This window comes from Etheostoma cragini, chromosome 10 (assembly GCF_013103735.1).
Source record: "Etheostoma cragini isolate CJK2018 chromosome 10, CSU_Ecrag_1.0, whole genome shotgun sequence".
NCBI classification, from domain to species: Eukaryota; Metazoa; Chordata; class Actinopteri; order Perciformes; family Percidae; genus Etheostoma; species Etheostoma cragini.
In genome coordinates this window covers 22,339,066-22,358,663 of record NC_048416.1, presented here as the reverse complement: position 1 = coordinate 22,358,663, position 19,598 = coordinate 22,339,066, and the positions used below count along the sequence as shown (strand labels likewise).

At 39.2% G+C, this 19,598-nt stretch overlaps 1 protein-coding gene across 1 annotated transcript in view; it reads left to right on the top strand.

The window, feature by feature from the left end:
* The window catches only part of slit3 (slit homolog 3 (Drosophila)), a 231,777-nt gene that overhangs the window by 110,741 nt on the left and 101,438 nt on the right, over positions 1-19,598 (top strand). Inside the window, exon 5 of the mRNA XM_034883388.1 lies at positions 16,721-16,792. Coding sequence (XP_034739279.1) covers positions 16,721-16,792 — 72 coding nt within the window. The remainder of the gene's footprint in view (positions 1-16,720; positions 16,793-19,598) is intronic.

Sequence of the window (19,598 nt, the reverse complement as noted above, 5' to 3'; positions counted from 1 at the left end):
CGTAATGGAAAACCAAAAAAAGCGAGTAGACCCGAGGCGAGTCGAGTAGATACCACGCAGTGGAAAACCGCCAATAGACGAACATGTTTAGAGTTGGTGCACACAAAAAAACAGTCACATACAGTAGTAAAAGAAACATGATGGAAAATGAAGAACCTGTATGTACAAACATTTATTTTACACAACCTTTCTCTTTCTTTCTCTCTCTCTCTCTTACACACACACATACACACACACACACACTTATTCCCTGCTGGGAGCCTATTAGCGTCTCTGTTGTCAGTGGTGAGCAGAGGATAATGATTCACAGATCCTTCCAGTGTCTCTGTCTTTCTTCTTTGTAGAGAGAAGAAAGACAGACACCACCGGCAGACTGACAGACGTAAGGAAAAAAGGATGTACTTAGAGGACACACAACAGGTGTAGAAAAAGGAAAAAATGCAGATGTCCATTTTCTTTCTTTATTTCCCCTGATTATGCGAACTCTGCCTTAAATCAGTCCACTCAATAAACAACATGTCAGCTCGATTCATGTTTGGCAGCGACAACTTTGGAGTGCATTTAGTGGGGAATAGGGAAATTATGCAACATTTTATTTGATTTCCTTTTCAGTGTACCCAATCCAATAAAACATAAATATAATATAAATGACAATAGGTTTAAATGAAAAGACACAAGATGCATTTACTCTCTCACACTCTCTCTGTCATGACATAATATTTGCAACAAGAAGAATCTTTATTCCTGCCATCCTTGCTGCAATCAAATAAAAATAAGTGTGGGTTCTAGCGAGTACGTAGGTAGTAGATGTTGCTTTGAAAGTTCACCAGGACAGGAAATGGTTATCATTCCATTTTCTTCAATCTGTGAGGTTTACAGTGACAGAGTGTCTGTAAATGCCCTCAAAGGAGGGGTAGTGTCTGTGTGCCAGTAATCCGCAGGTATTGATTTGATGAGCATCCAGAGTGTGTGATAGTGATCTAAATGCATTGATTGTGCTGAGAAATAAGCATAGAGAAGCATTACAGCGCCATCTACTGTCTGGAACCTCTTTTGGTCTCTTCTTCCAGTCAAGATGCTCTAATACAGGCTGCCTACCTGCTGGCTGTTGTTCAATTTTCACTGGGCGTCTTTAAACGCATTCAGTTCTTTTCTATGTAAATATTGCACATAAGTAGATATTGCCTCTACAGAAAGTGTTTTTTAGTCAGCTTTCCTATTCAAATAAGAGACACCAAGATTTGTTTTCATAATTCATTCAATAGCCGTGCTTTTGACCCGATCTCTTTCCTCATCTGCTTTGCCTCAGCTGTAACATTCAACACTGTAATGGCTATTTGATTGCAGCGCCGTGCCTGCAGCCTGAATGAGTAAGGGAGCGCAGTTACAATCTTATGAACTGAAACTATACATTACCTCATAAACACATGAGCCACTGCAGACTTTCAATGTAATTTGATGTAATTGCCTAAGCTGCAGTGTAATGTTGCATCTGTGTTTTCTTTTACCGACCTGTAAATGAAATAGCTAAACACAAGACGGTGCTTGACATTGTATCTAGCTGCCGTTTAGTATCATTTCCAGTGTGGTCGCCTTGCATCTAACTCTGATCTATAGGGAGTTTTGGCTTGATTTTCTACACTCTTGATTGAAAGTGTTTTTGGGTAATGCCTTTTTTTTCATAGCGTTCAACTTAGAAATGAGTAATTTAAGAGACGGAGTTACATTTAATGTGTTTAAGTTCACTTTTCTTTGGTAAAGGGCTGTCAGTAATGCACCAATACAATACCTTGAGTGGTGTATGTTTTGGACCTCTTAGCTAGTTGTTGTATGTTGATGCCGTATCTTAGATACTGTTATTTGCAGAGCTGGGGTCCTGTTTACCATCAAGATAATGGAGTTGCCATGTGGCTCCGCTCAGTTTATGTTGCTCATAGATTGTTGAGGTTTTGGTGAAGCTTCACAGGGTGTCTGGATTTCAACCCCGTGTAGGAGTTTACCACTGCGGCCCAAGGTTCAATTTCCAACTGCAGATTGTATTTATAAACCCAAATGATCACAGACACATGAGTCATAAAAATGATTTACAATAATATGATATGATACAGTGCATACACTAAAATCTGACAATCGCTTTCCTCCCTGCTGAGCTGGCCACCCAGCCTGAATGAGGTGATTTTACTTTGCTTTCACTGGAGAGTTTCAGCCTGACATGATCTACATAAAAAGATCCATGCGATTAAGAGGATATGATTTAAAGATCAGATTTATTTTTAAAGGTAGTAGATGACTCTTATTTGAGAATGACCCCAATGATTTTTTGCTGGTAAGTGATCATAAGCTCTTTCTGAGCCCTTCAAGACCTGTTGCCGCATTACAATCCTGCAAAACAACATGCGGTCTGCAACTAACGTTTCAACCATCCGTCTTTGGTATTTTTGCTTGAATAATTAATGAATCGATTATGACGTTTCTGTCAAAAGACTTTTTTATGAATCAACTAATTGCTGTAGCTCTAATGCTATCCTCTTACTACAAAAAAAAGTGTTACATTGAAAAGACAATTGGAGAAATCTTTTGTCAGAGCACCTTGCGCAATGCACTTACACGGCATCTTCAGTTTGGGTGGCCCTACTTGGAAAAAAGCCTCAAAATTATGTGTATAAAATAACATCTACTTCTAGTATCCTATCCGTTGTATTTCTTTGGAGTGGTTGTAATGCGGTTGTCAGCCATTTTGTTGAGGTAACGATATAAAGTTGTGAAATTAGCCCGTCCTTGTAAAGATTGGTGTAGTTTTATCCTGGAAAACATTAACAGTCTGTGGCAATTACCTCTCAATGGCTGCCTTCTGCGGAGTGTGTGTGTGTGGCAGAAAGAGCAACAATTGGGATGGTGTTTGGGTTGCATGTACGTCATGTATGTAGTGTGCAAACTTCGCCAGTCTGCATACTTTTGTGTGTATGTGTGTGTGTGTGTGTGTGTGTGTGTGTGTGTGTCCGTGCGTGGGTGGGTGGGTGGGTGCATGCGTGTGTGCACGAATAAACGAGAGAGAGCATTTTGTACACCACGTGATTGCAATATTTGCTGATTGTGCTCTCCAGGGCCCTGCTCTCTGGATTCCTCCACCCCAGGTTATTTGTCACACACACACACACACAAACACACACACACACACACACACACACACTGACACACACGTAACATGTCCCACTTTAAACTCACCTCCCACCCTTTCACTTTGTCCTTGACCTTTTTCTCTCCACATTCTTGCTTTATCTCTTCTTTCATTCTTATATTTCCCCTTCTTCCTTTGTATTGTGTTGTGTTTTTTCAACATCTTCATCTATATGCTTTTCTTGTTCTATACAGCCTTATCGCACTTCTTTTCTTTTACTATTCTCATAATCCTCCTTCTTTCACCTTGGTTTCTTTAACATCTTCTTTTAGTTATTATCTGTTGGTTCTCCATTATATTCTTCCCTATTATGTATCCTTGTTTTCTGCACTCTACTTTTTTATGTCTCTCCATCTTCCATCTTTGCCATTTATCCTACAGTTATCTTCTTCTTCTTCTTCTTCTTCTTCTTCTTCTTCTTCTTCTTCTATGTCTCCATTCTTCTTTTGTCCTTCCTGCCCTCCATCCATTCCTCTTTGCTCAACCTTTATTTCTGCCATTGCTGTCCTTTCCCTTCTTCATCTATCCCCCCTCCTACTTCACCCCTTCCTCCTCCCTCCATCACCCTCCCAGCCCATGCCCCCCTCTCCATTAGCAGATTAGATTTAGTCCCATAATGCCGCTGGGCACCATGATTTTACCGGCTCTCATTACTCCTAAATCATCTTTTCGTTCTCTCGCACTCTCCCTGTCGTTCTCTGTCTCTCTCTCTCTCCCTCCGTTCCTCTCAAATATGCAAATACACACACTACACACAAACACATACACATGCGCTCACACACACACCATATGCCAAGGCCTGTGCACCGTAACACACCTGAATTAGCGGCAGAGCTAGTGATTTGTGATGTAGTGTGATTGGGTGGGAAGGAAGAATTTGGTTCAATTTCTATCTGTCTGCATCTATCCTGTATTCCTCTCCATGTATTCCCCCAGGGCATGAATGATTTTCATATCACAAGACATCCCCTCCTATGCTTTTATACGAGGCGTTTTGGAGAAGAAATTTCTGGAATGAAGGAATGGTTTAGTAAATTTTTTGAAGGACAGGTTGTTTTCTTTTTTTTGTTGTGTCCTGTAACTGACTGTAGAGAAAGAGACAGTTTTAAAAGAGTGGAAAAGACAGACAGGCATAGATGGGGAAAAAAACTAAAAGAGTTGGTTATATTTATGCATGCGTGTGAGCGAGAGAGAGCGGCCATTAGTTCAGAGTGTTCATCATTCCCGTTGTGTCAGCGTCTTATCGTTTATTATGGCAGCGGGTGAGTTAGCTGTACTTTTACCCTCTGTGACAAAACTGCTGATCACCACGTCCATTTTAATCATGCCACGACAGCCTCAAGCACATTTACAACATTCATCTACATGCTGTGCTAAATGTACCATATATTAAACACCACCCTGTACCAAGATAATACCTCTTAGCATTTGAGGCTCATTGGCCCACAATTTAAAAAAATAAATACAGTATACGAGTACGACGGAGAGCAGAAGAATGAAACTGTGGTCTTTTATTTTCAAAATGACTTGATCAGATTGATAAAAGTATCTCATATATAATTCATGATAGTGGTTTTGAGATTCACGAGGAAGTGTTGTTCTTACCCAAGATGTACAGTAATGTGAACATGGTTGCATTTAGATTATCTATCATATTTATTCATTTAATATCTTTAGGTATCAGTAGTCTAATATACATTAACTACATATCTTTTTTATTACTGAGATCTTCGGAATAAACATGCATTTTTGGTGAATATTACACGGAGCGAAGTAATTTGGCCTTATGTGTTTTTTTTTGTTTTTGTTTTTACAAGTTTACCTTTTTGCAATTGATACAGTAATTTACTGCAACATTACTTCTGCTGATCTTCTTAAAAAACGACCGGAATAATCCCAGTTTGCAATACTTAGTTGTGTTTTTCTCTTTTTTAACCTTGATTTGACACAACAAATTAACTGAATATCCATTTCCTGCACCTGTCCTGTTTTCTACAAACTACAGAGAAAGCCTGCTGGAGAAGAACAATAACGCAGAATCAGGATCCACTCATTTAATCTCTCAGCCTTAATGGGCACTGCTGGTTTTCAGACACACCCTGCAACACACACACACACACACACACACACACACACAGTAAACCATAAACACACATACATGGAAGTGGATATGGTTGCCGGCACGATAACATGTATTCAACCAGTACACAAACACTTGAGTTTTCTTAGAGTTGGACCATGACAGTGTCAACGAGGATGTGGATACAGTGTAAGGCATACACACAAAAAATTTTAAGCACACATTCACATGGAGCCCTCTCTTCCAGTTAGCCCTGACATTAGCCACTCACTGTTTCTAACTGGATCATGGGGCTTACTAAAGAGATTAGGGCCAAGAGACAGCATAGTAACCATACACACACACACACACACACACACACACACACTCACATACACACATAAGTGTCATCCTGCTCCCTGGTTGTCTCTTTTAGTCCTTTCTCTCCCTCCATCTCCCCAACTTCTCTTTTTCTGTATATATATCACACACACACACACACACACACACACACACACACACACACACACACACACACCCACACTAAACCAGACAGGCCCTCAGGCTAGACAGCAGCTAGTGGCTATTGTTGAAGACAGTCTGTCAGAGGAATTAGCCTACTGCTGCATAGGAAGGAAGGTTGACAGTCTGCTCTGTTAGCCATCACTATCACTTTATTTCACCAAGTACACTCAGACAGATAAAACCATGGTAAAAAAGCGTTCTTTTCTCTCTGTGCATTAGCTTCACTACTGCGTTACGAAACACCCCGGAAGAATGTTGAGAATACTTTTCAGACATGAGGGGGTAGTATGAGGAGCTTGGCATTAAGTAGTTTCAAACGCAACAGTTGTAACTTTTATATTCTTCAACTGTTCTTAAAAAACGCTGGATGGGATAACATTATTGCCAATGTTGTGAATAAATCTATTAAGTTTGAAAACTACACTGAAAATAATTTTCCTTCAAACATTTTAGTGCTAGTAATTCTAATCCTATTATGTGATGAACATTCTTGATTGTTGCCTTTAAAATATTACATACAGTTCCCTTGATTGAAAACCACCTGCACTTTGGGAACACATGACTCATCCTCTTTGGTGCTCTGTGGGTTGTAATTTTGTTTTGCTGGTTGGCAGATTTAATTTAATTTTTATAGCTAAACAATGTTGCAAGTTCCTTAGGGTTTAGTTCCTTAGCAAACAACTCAACTCATTTTGCATTAAACACGGAATTCTGGTTGATTGTTGTCTGTACATCCAACATCCAAAATAGAAATTGTTTGACTTTTAATGATGCAAATATATCTCACGAGACACATTGGACAAAATTGTGTTAAACTGGGCGGCGTAGAACACAAAATGCCAAATCATGGCATTTCTGAGTAGCCTATTGAATCTTAAATAACAATACATAGCTAGCTAAGTCAGTAAAAAACAAGCCCAAAGTTCAAAAGGTTAAATTCATTCAGCATAACATTTTTAATGCTAGAGCACTGTTGTAGTACCAGGAAGTATGAATACTTATTTGTAAACAACATTCAGATATTTAGTATCACATACTTTTTAAAGTGATTTAAGAAAACTTCTATCAATACAAAAGTGACATAGTGTCAACCTTCAGAAGGGAACACATTATATCATCTTCGGCACACAGGAGCCTTAACTCTCTTACATCTTGCTGGACTCAAACTCACATTTGCCCGCATCGTACCCTCAATTGTATTATTCTTTCAGCATCAAGCAAGGCCATAGAGCTATTTGACAAACACAGAGACAACAAAGACTTTCTGCGCTTTTTTTGCTCTCGCTTTCCTGGCTTTCATACACACACATTGTCTCATTTCATCTCATCACCATCCTCTCACTGCTAGAGGCACCTGCACTGTTCTGTTTCTTTGCTAAAAGTTAATTGACCCACTGGCAAAAGGCCTGCAGTAACCTTGACAACACTGACCTGCTGAGAGATCGATCAGAATAAAGAGAAATGCCTTATATGTATAGCCTATATACACACACACACACACACACACACACACACACGCAAAACACACAATGTATATAGTAGTGCAGATTCAGTGCCATGCATGCATGAAAGCATAGAAGCACTCCCTGTCTGCATCACACACACACACACACACACACTTCCAGCAGTCCCCTCCTTCTGTCCAATCTGTTAATTTGTGGCGTATTATTTATGGGTGTGGAGTTGCTCCCCAGATGCTTAGATAGGCAAAACGCCACAGTCAGCTTCCTTAATCACACCGCCTCCTCTCCTTCTCTCCATACCTCCATTCTACCCCTTTCATCCCTCTATCCTTTACTTAAACTTACCTTTTCTACTTCTTTCACCCCTTTTCCCTCCATCACCTGCCAGCTTTAATACTTCAACCTGCCTCCTGTCAACCCTTGTCTTTCCTCTTTTCCTCTCCTCGTGCCTCTTTCCTCATTTTTGTCTCTCTAACAACCTTTTTTCTTTCAAACATGTCCATCTCTCCTTCTATGAAAAAAACAGGGGTTGTTAGGTTCATCCTTATCCTAATGGCAAACTTCTGTTGCACCAATCTTCTGTTCCTACATCAAGCATTTATGAATGAGCTGCACTACTCTCACAAAATGCCCAGCCATTTACTAGGAGAAGGATTTAATCACATGGCCTACAACAGGATTTATTCCTCTAATAATGATGCTCTTGGCTGTTTTCATTGTTATTCTTTTTTTTTAGTTTGAATTGGTTCTTTGATTTATAATCTCTTAATCCAATGAGGATTTATTTAAGACATTTAAGATAAGACAGGATGGGCACGTCCGATCAGAGGTTTAGACAACTATCTGTGGACTAAGGGGCTCTCAAATAGCCATATGTTGGTTGAAACAATTTCTCAAAGAACAAATCCATTTAGTCAAGGAGCTTTGGCCTTTCTCCGAGGGAGAATTTCCAGCCTAAATGCTCATCACCCGTAATGCTTCAAATCCATTTTAAACTGAGGATCATTCAATTCACACGGGATAATCCATTATAAATTTATCGTTTTGATACAGATGTATTGCATTGCGATGCATTGCAATTATTCCACTTACAGTAGGTGTCAATTATGCAGGCATAAGCTCAATCAAATATCAGTACACTGCATCTGTGTCTGAAGCTTTATGGAAAAAAACACACATTTAATTCAGGATCAAATTTGCAATAAAATTTGACTTTGAGATCATGATTCCAAAGCACACATTATCATTGTCATGCCGGTCCATTTGATCCAAAGAGTCCTCCAATAAAATAAGCACACATTGTCATTTTTGCAGTTCAAGATGCAACATATATATATATATATATATATACACATTGTATCAATGGAGTGCAACTATCTGTTGAATGCAGGGACACAACCTGTCCGTGTTACCAACATGATTTATTATTCTTGTCAAGTTTTTAAAAGACGTAAAAAATCAAACATCCTGGTACAAAAATTGCATCCTCTTGATATTACATAGTAGATAAGATTACCCTACTCTTCTGGTAAAATCCACTTTTTGTGATTTTTAAGTTTTAATCTTAATTAAAGGATTACAAAGTCCTCTGTGAGTTGAGAAAATTGCTCAGCTTCAGAATACAGTAGATAAGCCAAGAATTCAAGATTTCATCTGCTGCTGTCATGTCAGTAATGAGTATAATAGAATACTAGTAAAGCTATTTTGCTTGAACGTATAGTTTTTGTTTTGACAGGTTTTACTTAAAATGAATGCATCAAAATTTAAAATTTAGATTTTATACTGTTTGTTGACGTAGCATACAATTATTACATTATTGATAAAGCATCCTAAGCGTGGTTACAGTTAAGTGTGGTTTTATAGGTCTTGGTGGATTTGGTCAAGGTTGATAAGCATGAAAGTAACATTGCACTGATGTAAATGTGAGATGCTAAATCTATTCCAATAGAGAGACAAGGAAATATATTTCATCTGTCTGTCTCTTATCTATCTTTTCACCCATCCCTGCATCCATCACACTATTGTATGTTCCTATCTTTTTCCCCTTCCTGTTAATCTGCCCTCCCCTCTATCTCTTCGTCAATTCTAATGTCCTCTCTTGATCCTTTCCTGCTGAAGTTTTATTAGGACCATAAATGTATTGAAGAGCCTGCAATATCGCTTAGCTAAAACACTAGAAGAAAAGGAGGAACTAACAAGAAAAAAAAAGAAGTAAAGAGAGGCAGAGTAGTAATACCGCTTAGTCTTGCAGATGACAATTCAAATGAGAAAATATATTAAAACAAAATGGCGTCAGGAACATTAAAGTGAATTAGCCAATTACAAATGACCATGTGTGCACCCCACTACCTTAACCTCTCCAGCATTTTTTTTTCTTATAGTAACTCATCTAAATTTGTTGGACGTCTTATGGGCGTAGGGCCAGAAAAGCTTTTATATCCATAAAGGCCTATGGATCACAGAGAATTGCATTAAGCTGTCCAATTTAATTACAGTATCGACAAAACATAATAGATACTTACAGCCTTACGGAGAGCGATGGGCCGAGTAGGGGAAAGAGCAGAGGAGAGAGAGACAGAAAGAGAGGGAGAGAAACGAAAAGTGCAGACAATGTCCATTTATAATGCTGATGCAGTGTATGTATCAAAGGAGGTGTTTGAGGAACGTGTGTGTGTGTTTGTGTGTGTGTGTGTGTATGTGTGTGTAGGTGTGTGTCTCTAACGAAGGATTTGCAAGGACCCATGAGAGCTTTTGAGAACGCTTAGTTTGATTTAGATGCTACTGCTCCCCGATGGCTGTTTCACTCGCAAACACACACAGACACACAGCACTCTACTGTCTGCACACACACACACACCCATGCACAATGTTACACAATGTCACTTCTAGTCACACACCCGTCCACACACTTATTGAAAAAAGTTACACGCACACGCACACACGCACACACACACACACACACACACACACAAACACACGCACACACACACACACACACACACACACACACACACACACACACACTTAGTTAGATCAGTGTAATGGAACGAGTTAGGAGAGTGGCTGTCCTGTCCCGTCCTGTCCAAGCCAGCCTGAGCTCTGAGCTGTCATCCTCCAGTCCACCATGATCAATAGAGGGGGCAATATTTTTATTCATAATGCGCCCATTTAATTAAATCACAGGGAGTGGAGGGTGGGGGGTTTGAATAGGGGAGGAGAATGGATGCGGCGGGGGTTACAGGACAAAGCAAGGGCATCAAGTCAAAAGACTGATGAAAAATTACAATGACTGGAAAGAGAAAGGCTAAAAGGGGGCGAAGTAGGGAAGGAAGACCATTCCGTGTGACCTCCATTAAATGATAGTACACCGGGATACAGAGGACAAACTTAAAAGCAATATGTGATGTAAAGTACGTTTTTCTGAAACATTTTCCATAAAAATTACATTTTTTCTGTTAAAAAAAGAGCCTGCTTCCTGGGAACTCATGCAATTTGGAAGACACATGCTAAAACCACAGTGTTAAGAAGAATTAAACAAGAACTAAAGAAGATAGAATCCACTTCAGTCAAAAGACGATCGTTACTTCAGAGTCCAAATCAATACCAAAATTTGGCAATGAAAAATGACTTTAAGTTGTGTAACGTGAGGAAATCAAAAGAGTCAAACCAACAATGCAGTACTACTGTCTGCAACGTAATGCCAGCATGTTGGATAATATATTCCCCCCTAGTTTGTTGGCACAAATCAGAACTCACTCAAATAGAGTAACTCTGCAGCCAAGACTAGAAGGCCGTGGCTGTAATGGGAAAGTTCCAATTTTGAATGCGTGGAGTTATATGTCTGTGGCATTGCCAAAATACAGCATTTATAGTCAGTAAGTTTTCCTTGGATAAATGAAGGTTAGAATAAAAGTTGCTATAAGTTCTTTTTGAACTCGCCCAACAAAATAATAGTTAGTAGAGCCGAGAATACAAAGGTTAAATTTGAGTAATTTACACTCAGATGCCACATTGCAACAACAGACCTCCCTGTTTACTGTTGCAATGTGGTAAATATATATAGTATATATATTTATTAGATCATATAAATACATGCCTATGCAGGCTACACTCACTGTGCGGTAATCGCCCAGTAATCTGGGAAAATTCATTCGTTTGTTTGTTTTTCTCATTTCATTTATGCAATGTGACAAAAAGTAAGGGTAAGGTTTTATATTAGTCTTTACCACTTAATACCAAAACATGAATTGGCCAACTTATTCAGTTTTTAAATCTAAACACTCTTCTGTCACCGGCATTAAAGCCTTTCCATGTATTTATTGTGACTTAAAGGCCATACTTAACACTATTAAAATGGTATAAAGGACACTTATAGACTTAAAGGACACAATAGTTCCAAAGGTTACAGATACCTACTCGGATGTTTCAATTACTATTACAGTACAGGCCGTAAGCACTGTAATACTTGCTGCATGACTTTACTCTTACCCTACAGTAGAATGCCTTTAAAAAACAAGGAGAATATGAGCTAGCCAGCAGTCGATATTTATTACTCTCTGTATGGAGCCATATTAAATGCAGTTACAGCCCCCAAGGGGGAGAAAAAGAGACAGACAGAAAGAGAGAAAGTGAGATAGCAGGGTGGAAAAAGAAAGTGAGAGAAGAATACGATAGACAGGGAGAAAATAAGTGTGAGGATTGAGCTCAGCATTAAAGGTCTCTTAGGCTTCAAAAATGAAATTGTGCCACCTCTGTCTTCCTTCTCTATCCCTTTTCTTCCTCTCCTTCAGTTTTCCTCCTGGAGCTTAGCCAAGGGTCATCTCGTTTTCTTTTTTCCACTACAGTTAGTCTTCTTTCAATAAAAGACACACACTGAGACACACACAAAGATGCATACATTCTCACCCATACAATCTCACTTGCCTACTGTTGCTTTCACGCCGAGACAAACAAATTTTACCTGACACACAGATACACACCTTTGCCGCCTTCCTTGTCATCTTTGTCAAACTGAGACCTCCTGTGAAGCCGTATGACACAAAGTCATATGAAATCAAACAAGCCTGTTTCCACTCCCCCGTTCGCAGGTTAATGGTACAGAGTTGCCGTGGTTCATATCTAAGCGAGCCTGAGGGCGGGCGGATTCATCTAATATCTGGTGTCTACTGTTATACACAAAAAGTGGAGCGTGAGATATCTTAGGAGAAAAGTTAATTTTGTATGTGTGTATGTTAGAAAGAGGGAAAAACATAGATGTATGTGCATCTGTTTCTGTTTTTATGTCTCCATGTGCGTTGCTGAGGCATATGGAGATACAAATGTGTTTGCATGCACAATGTGTGTTTGTAAAGGGTTAAGACCAGTATCCCAGGAGGCAATGTTTAGCATTGTGTGTGTGTGTGTGTGTGTGTGTGTGTGTGTGTGTGTGTGTGTGTGTGTGTTTCTGTGTGTTTTAAAGGGTTAACAGTAATATCCGAAGTGGCAAAGGGTGACCTGGCAAGTGTTATTATTCTCCTCACATGAATAATGGAACTTAATATGGAGGAGGTGATTGCCGGAAGCAAACACACACAAACACACCCTCACACACCAACAGGACCACTACCCCAACCCAAAAAAGATCTTGCTGTCATCCTCAATCCCTTTAGATTTCTAGGGGGCACGAAGATCCAACATGCCCAGAGAGGAGAAGCCTTGGCTGGGAAAACATTAACCAAGGGTGGGGGGTCTGTGTGGTAAAAAAGAAAGGTCTGGAAGACATTTGGTCAAAATGTAATTATAAAGTTCTTAGGACGCCATTACCAATATGGAATGGATAATGGAAGATGTATTTCTTCGGCTGTTTGTTGTTGTTGTTGTTGTTGTTCTTGTTCTTCTTCCTCTTCTTTATTTTCTCACTGTACCCAGAAATACTAAACTTAGCTTACTGTTGCGTTCTTTGTCTTGTCATCCAGTTCTTTTTTTTCTTCTTTTTTTTTTAAGATCTGAAGTTGTTTTCATAATCAGGAACACTATAATTTACAGAATTTGTCATCCTAATAGAACTAATGTATAATTCAAACAGCTATCCGTCTCTTTAATAGATTTTTCAGGAGATTAATTGCGTTCTCCCTCAAATGCAGTGGCAATAGAGGAGGACCAAAACGGCTAAATCCAATAAAGGAATTGTGGAAGCAAATAGCTAGAGACTGGTGTACAAACTATCCAGCTAACCAATTGAGCCGTGTGTGTGTGTGTGTGTGTGTGTGTGTGTGTGCTTGCGTGCGTGCGTGCGTGCGTGTGTGTTGGTCATTCAGCGAGGCCAATCCCCTGTTGGTGATGGCCTTTGCTTTACTCAAAGGTCAGCAGGTATGACTCACAGAGAGAGGAGGAGGACTGTCCACTTGAAAACATAACGTAGCTCTAGATGATGAAGGGGTGACAAGAACAATACTTTATGATATCAGTAAAAACATATTTTTAATATCTGACAGTACAAAGGGTCATATCAAAATTGTGCCAAATGGCAGCCAGAGACATCTGCTTAAACATTGAAGACCCTGAATGAATGATAAATCTTTTCAATCAGCTTCCTACTATGTGTAATGGGGTCCTACATGAAGACATATCCTGCCTGTCTTTTAGCAACAATTGAATCATAATGTGATGACGGTTGTTGGATTGTTTGCTTTTGTTTCCAGGCCACTGTCAGTTAAATCTGTTGGAGCAAATTTGTTTTTTTAATTCAAAAAAAGTGTTTTCAGAGGCTTTATGGCCTTCGCCGCTGTTCAGAAATTGCGTGAAGTGACCAGAAGACAACATCATTTTTCTCCCTACATTTCTTCGTCTGTATTTCTGTTGGAGATTGAGGTAATGAAAATGGTCAGCCATGGCCTTTTTTGGGTTAAGCCTACACTTTTTGTTTACAGTTTTGTGATTTGCTGTGTTTTGCCTGTGACCACACCAGAATGTAATTTTTCCTCAAATCTTTTCTCTGTTTCAAGCTGATGGGACCTTTCTTTTCGTAAATCTTGCCAAGTGCAGCTTAGAACAATTACTACACACACAGGTTTCAGACTGATACATAGTTTATCTAACTATTAACACAAGGATAGCAACTATCTCATTTCTCACTCACATATTAAATCCTGTCAAACACATTAAAGTCAAATGTGTTATTTTTTTGTAGTTTCCAATAAAATATTGATGAGGTGTACAGGTTTTGTTTACACCTTCCAAAATGTCATCCAAAAAAATTCCATAACCCTAAAACAGCAACCACCAATGGCAACCACCAACCACTTGTATGATGAAAACTTAATTCAAGCCTTGTGACATATGAGTTTTTATTATGGTGGCCTAAACTGTGGACTCCTGGAGCTGGTGTCAGTCACTCAGCTGGAGTCATAAAGGCCGACAGAGATTCACACAGTCTCATAATGGCTTTTATTTGACTTGGATGGCTTTCCTTCTGTTAGAAGCAATAACAAATAAATATCATGGTGGGTAAACAAAACAATAAAAGATTTATTAGCCATGCAACTCCTGCATACTCCTGAAATATGACTTCTTAATGTTTTTTTTCTCTTGCTTTCTTGTTTTTTAGGTAATCGTTTTCCACTCTGTCAGCAGTCCACAGAGGGGAGGGTGGTATAAAAGAGATGCAGATCATAGAGATAAACAAGATAGATTTATGAATATAGTTAGTGAGGTAGGAAGATAGATGAAGAGAATGGATAGAAAAGGAGTGCAAGAGTGATAAGAGCTTTGCTTTGTGTCTGTTTCCTATTTGCTCTGTCAACTTCATCATGGGAGCAACACAAACAGAAAATTCTATCCATACCCAAAAAGTGTCAAAACCTTCAAAACAAAAGTGTAAACACAAGGAATATTTTCCGGTTGTGCTGCACATTAAAATATCATAATGCCATTCCTGTCCGTCATGTTTGCTTTTTTTGTGCTCCTTCGTTACCGCAATCGCTGAGCAAAATTACACATGAAAGCACATATTTTTGTTGCCTAAAGAGTATACAATGCCAGGCACATACTTTTCAAATCAAGGCCTGAGGAGAGAAAAAGAAATGGGAAACGCTCATCCCTTGTCAAACAAAAGGAATGAGCCAGAAAACACAGGGCTTATAGGGAAACGTCAAAAATGATGAAACCTTGTTAGTTTGAGGAAATGACTTTTCTGTTTTCCGAGCACGGTCTGCCAATTAACATTCACAGCCCTAATAAAAGTTGATTGGCTCTGGAATAATGCACAACCAATTTCCCTCCTGTGTGCGTGACTGTAATTCAGGCGGTGTAAACGTATGTGAGGGTTTATATACGTGTGGCTGTATGTGTGAGTATGTGTACTCCAATGTATACTGTATATATATGGGCGCATATGCGTTGCTGTTGTCTGTCTTTAAAAATTGTTTGTGTGCGTGGATGCGTGCTTGTGTGGGTCAAACAGTAAACCCATGCTTGCATGGACCTGTGTTTGTGTGCTGCCCCTGATTGGCTTTGTTAACATGTGTGCGTGCGTGAGTGCGTGCGTGCCTGCCTGTGTTTGTGCATGCGAGCCTGTGTGTGTTCAACTCAGGCCTGACTATCAGGAATATGGGGTGATTAGCTTGTCTGATATTTCATACGTCTCTAATTACATTGTGCTTTCTGAACCTTGTTTGCCTGCCAGGCCTTCCCCCACAAACAACACTAATAGAGTTAAGGCCAGGCTGTTGTGTCATGTCAAAAATCATTTGGCTCATATTGGTATTCATTATGGAGGAAGAAAAAGCCTGACGTAGCAGGCCCGTTGTACGTTCTGATATATTTAGTGTGTGTGTTAAAGAGAAAGAGGGGCAGAGAAAAAATGTCTATGTTGTTTGATGGTGTGTGTGTGTGTATTTTTGGGTTCAACATATCTTTATTTTTCCTTCAGAGTAACGCTGCGTTGTTGAAGTTAGAAAAAAAGAAAAACCTTTACATTCAAATCATACAAAACACACATTTAAGACACACACAGTTTTTTTTTCTGACTCTCTTTTCTTCTTTCCACGTGCTTTCCCCATCACTGCCTCTCCATTAATCACACACACACTCCCATACACACACTCCAAGGCATTAGATGGCATCATGCCAGCAGTATTTCTGATTGTTCCTTTTGTCTTTAAAGCTCTTTGGACCAAATTGTCATATCGTCTTCTTCCCCCCCCTCTCTCTCTCTCTCTCTCTCTCTTTCTCTCTCTCTCTCTCTCTCTCTCTTTCAATCTCCTTCTCCTTCTGTGCCTTTGTACTGTAATTGGCTTTGTGTGTGTGTGTGTGTGTGTGTGTGTGTGTGTGTGTGTGTGTGTGTGTGTGTGTGTGTGTGTGTACCTGGGTGTGGCATAGATCAAATGTTTGTGGTTTTGTTTATCATTTGACCATATATCTTGTGTGCTTGGAATATCTCAACTAATGTCACTCTCCCTCCCTCCCTCTCTCTCTCTCTCTCTCTCTCTCTCTCTCTCTCTCTCTCTCTTGCTCCAGAGACCTCAGCGAGAACCAGATTCAGGCAGTTCCAAGGAAAGCGTTCAGAGGAATCACAAGTGTCAAGAACCTGTAAGCCAAAGTACTCTCCCTTCTCGTCCACTTTTCTACCTCCCACCTCATTCATCCAGCTTTATTGAGCACAACTTGTGCTATTATCTCACATAAAAGTTGATCCCAATTGCTGCTGTAGTTTATTTTGGTGTTTACCTTTTTAACCTCTAAAACCTCACTAAACAGCCCGTGGCTCAGTTAGCACAAATTCATCCAGTAGGTTTATTTAAAATTCTGAAAAGATTCCATATTCAATATGTCTTTGGGGGAATGTGTATATACTGATTATTTTTTCAACATCAAAGCTATGTTTGAAAATGGGGGGGGGGGCATGTTAAGGGCAATACATAAACCAACCCTGTATCTGTGGTGTGCTTATTGCAGATTTTATCACAGAGTATTGCAGGAAATCAGTGTTAATCCTGGAAATGGGATCAAATTTATTTCTTAATCACAAATGGGGTTTGGATAAGTTTCACATGATGTGTCTGGAATAGCCATCTTCCCCTGCACCTTCCCAATCTGTTTAGCATTCTGCTCTTCATCACTTCTCCCTGTCCTTCTCCCTTTTCCTCTTCACACCTTCTCTATACTTTTTTTCACCTCCCCCATATTCCCACTTTTATCATCTTCTTCTTCTGTCTCCTCCTCTCCCTCTCCGCTCTTCCTCTCCAGAGAGGATTTGTCTTAACGTCAAGCGCTCAATACTCCGCTGTCATTTATTCATGACGTCCTAATCACCAATGGTGTGATCAATACACTGCCTGATCAATGCTTCTCATCAATAATGGCTGATCAATCTGGCTTGATGCTGTATAGGAAACTACAAGACAATTCGAGCTAAACAATGTCCCCACTGTGAGACAGTTTGCTATAGGAATAGAAGAGAACTCTATGTAAACTGCATGATGCTGAAAAAAGAAGAGCAGATTTTCTCAACAAATCTCTGTTTAAATTAAAGTTTGCTGCTGTGTTTTTTTAAGTCATGACTGACATGACAGATTGATAGAAGGGAGGATGGGATAGAAATTAGAGCACAGCAAAATAACTACAAGATGCAAAAAGATAATAACCCATTCTTTTGGATGCTTCACAAGCTTTATTTCACTAGTAGAGCTGTCGGCTGACAAACAACCAACACATAAACAATATCCTGTGAGAGAGAAAGTAAAAGAGAGAGGAAAACAGAGTCAAAGTATGATTGGGATCTTCACAAACAGATTTTCTTTTGAAGTGATTTCATTGCAATTCAAACAAATAATTATAATCACACTTTTTCAACATTATATTATATATATATTTTTTTTATTTAACCAGGAAAATCCTATTGAGATTACTAATCTCTTTTTTTCAAGGGAGTCTTGGCCAAGACAGCGGCACAGATCACAACAATTCCATACATTACAGACAATTTTATAACAATTTCATAAAACTATTTAAAACATTTACAGACCGTAGATGTCATTATGCCATGTGTAGGCAAACTGCAAATGTTGGGTAAATAGAATGAGATAAAATGTTCACAAAAATGGATTTAAACTTAGAAGCAAATAAATCATCAATGCACTCATTTATAGAAATGCGAGTAATATGTTATTGCATGCCAACTGCATGTGTCATATTTATGCACCAGACTAGTGCTGGGTGAAAGTAAATCATTTATTTTTAAATTAACCTGGTGGCGAAATAATTTTTTCAACCACAAAAATTCTGTTGGGTTGACAAGTGCTGTTAATTGGCATCCAACCTTGGTAGTAGTGTGTGTGGCTGTGAGTTACTTTAGACATTAGACCTTTTTTCCACAAGTGTGTTATTTCAATGTTATCTTATGTTATGTTGTATCCCCTTGTGTACATCAAACTAGTGTTTTTTCAACACAAAAGTTCTGATTTAAGATATATTTCTTACAAACAGAGAACCCTCAAGGAATTCTGTGCCCAGGTTTGGGTTGGCAAAGCCATCACAACATTACATCCCACTAGCAAAAATATCATCCATGTAACCACCTTAAAATGTGAATTTAGGTGTGCTTGAACTGAAGATCGATGTTTTTCTAGCACTTTTTCATTGGGCAATCTGTGAATTGATTAATATACATCTTGCTATAGATCAGTATCAGTAGTAATGCAGAGTTAGCAGACAGGCAAATGTGCTCCTCTGCTTAGTTTCTTCTCCCAAGTGTGATGTAAATTCAATATGGCCGCCAAAGTCTACAGGAGATTATTACTCTTAAATTAAATGGAACTGAAAGTGCCTATGTACTGCTGTGTGTGTGTGTGTGTGTGTGTGTGTGTGTGTGTGTGTGTTCGTGTGTGTGTGTGTGTGTGTGTGTGTGTAACTGAGTGAGTTTCAGCTCTCATGGCTGAGCTCCAAACCTTTTTGTTCAGGTTGGCCTCTGATTATCTGATCTACTCTCATTTCTCACATCGGACATAATCCCACCTAAACGCACCACTTTACCTCTTTGGCCTTAGACTCGCTCAAGTCTATCACAACTATTTTAAGTCTGGTGCCAGAGAACTGCAGGGCAAATCAGTATTTTAGTTGCAATGTTGCAGCATGTCTTTACCGTCTATTTATCCATGCAAACTCTGTATTCCCTGCGTCACATTCATACATTAACACACAATTCCCGTCTCCTACTGTCGTCCCACTTAGCAGATCCAATGTACAACAGGTGAAATTCAATTAGTTTCCTGACTTTGCACATTGAAATTAAATTGCCCTCACTTTTATTCAACACCATACACTCTGTTCTAACATGGCTCTAACACCTTCTGCCAAAGCTATAAAGTCATATCAATCAAATTTGATGATAAAATTG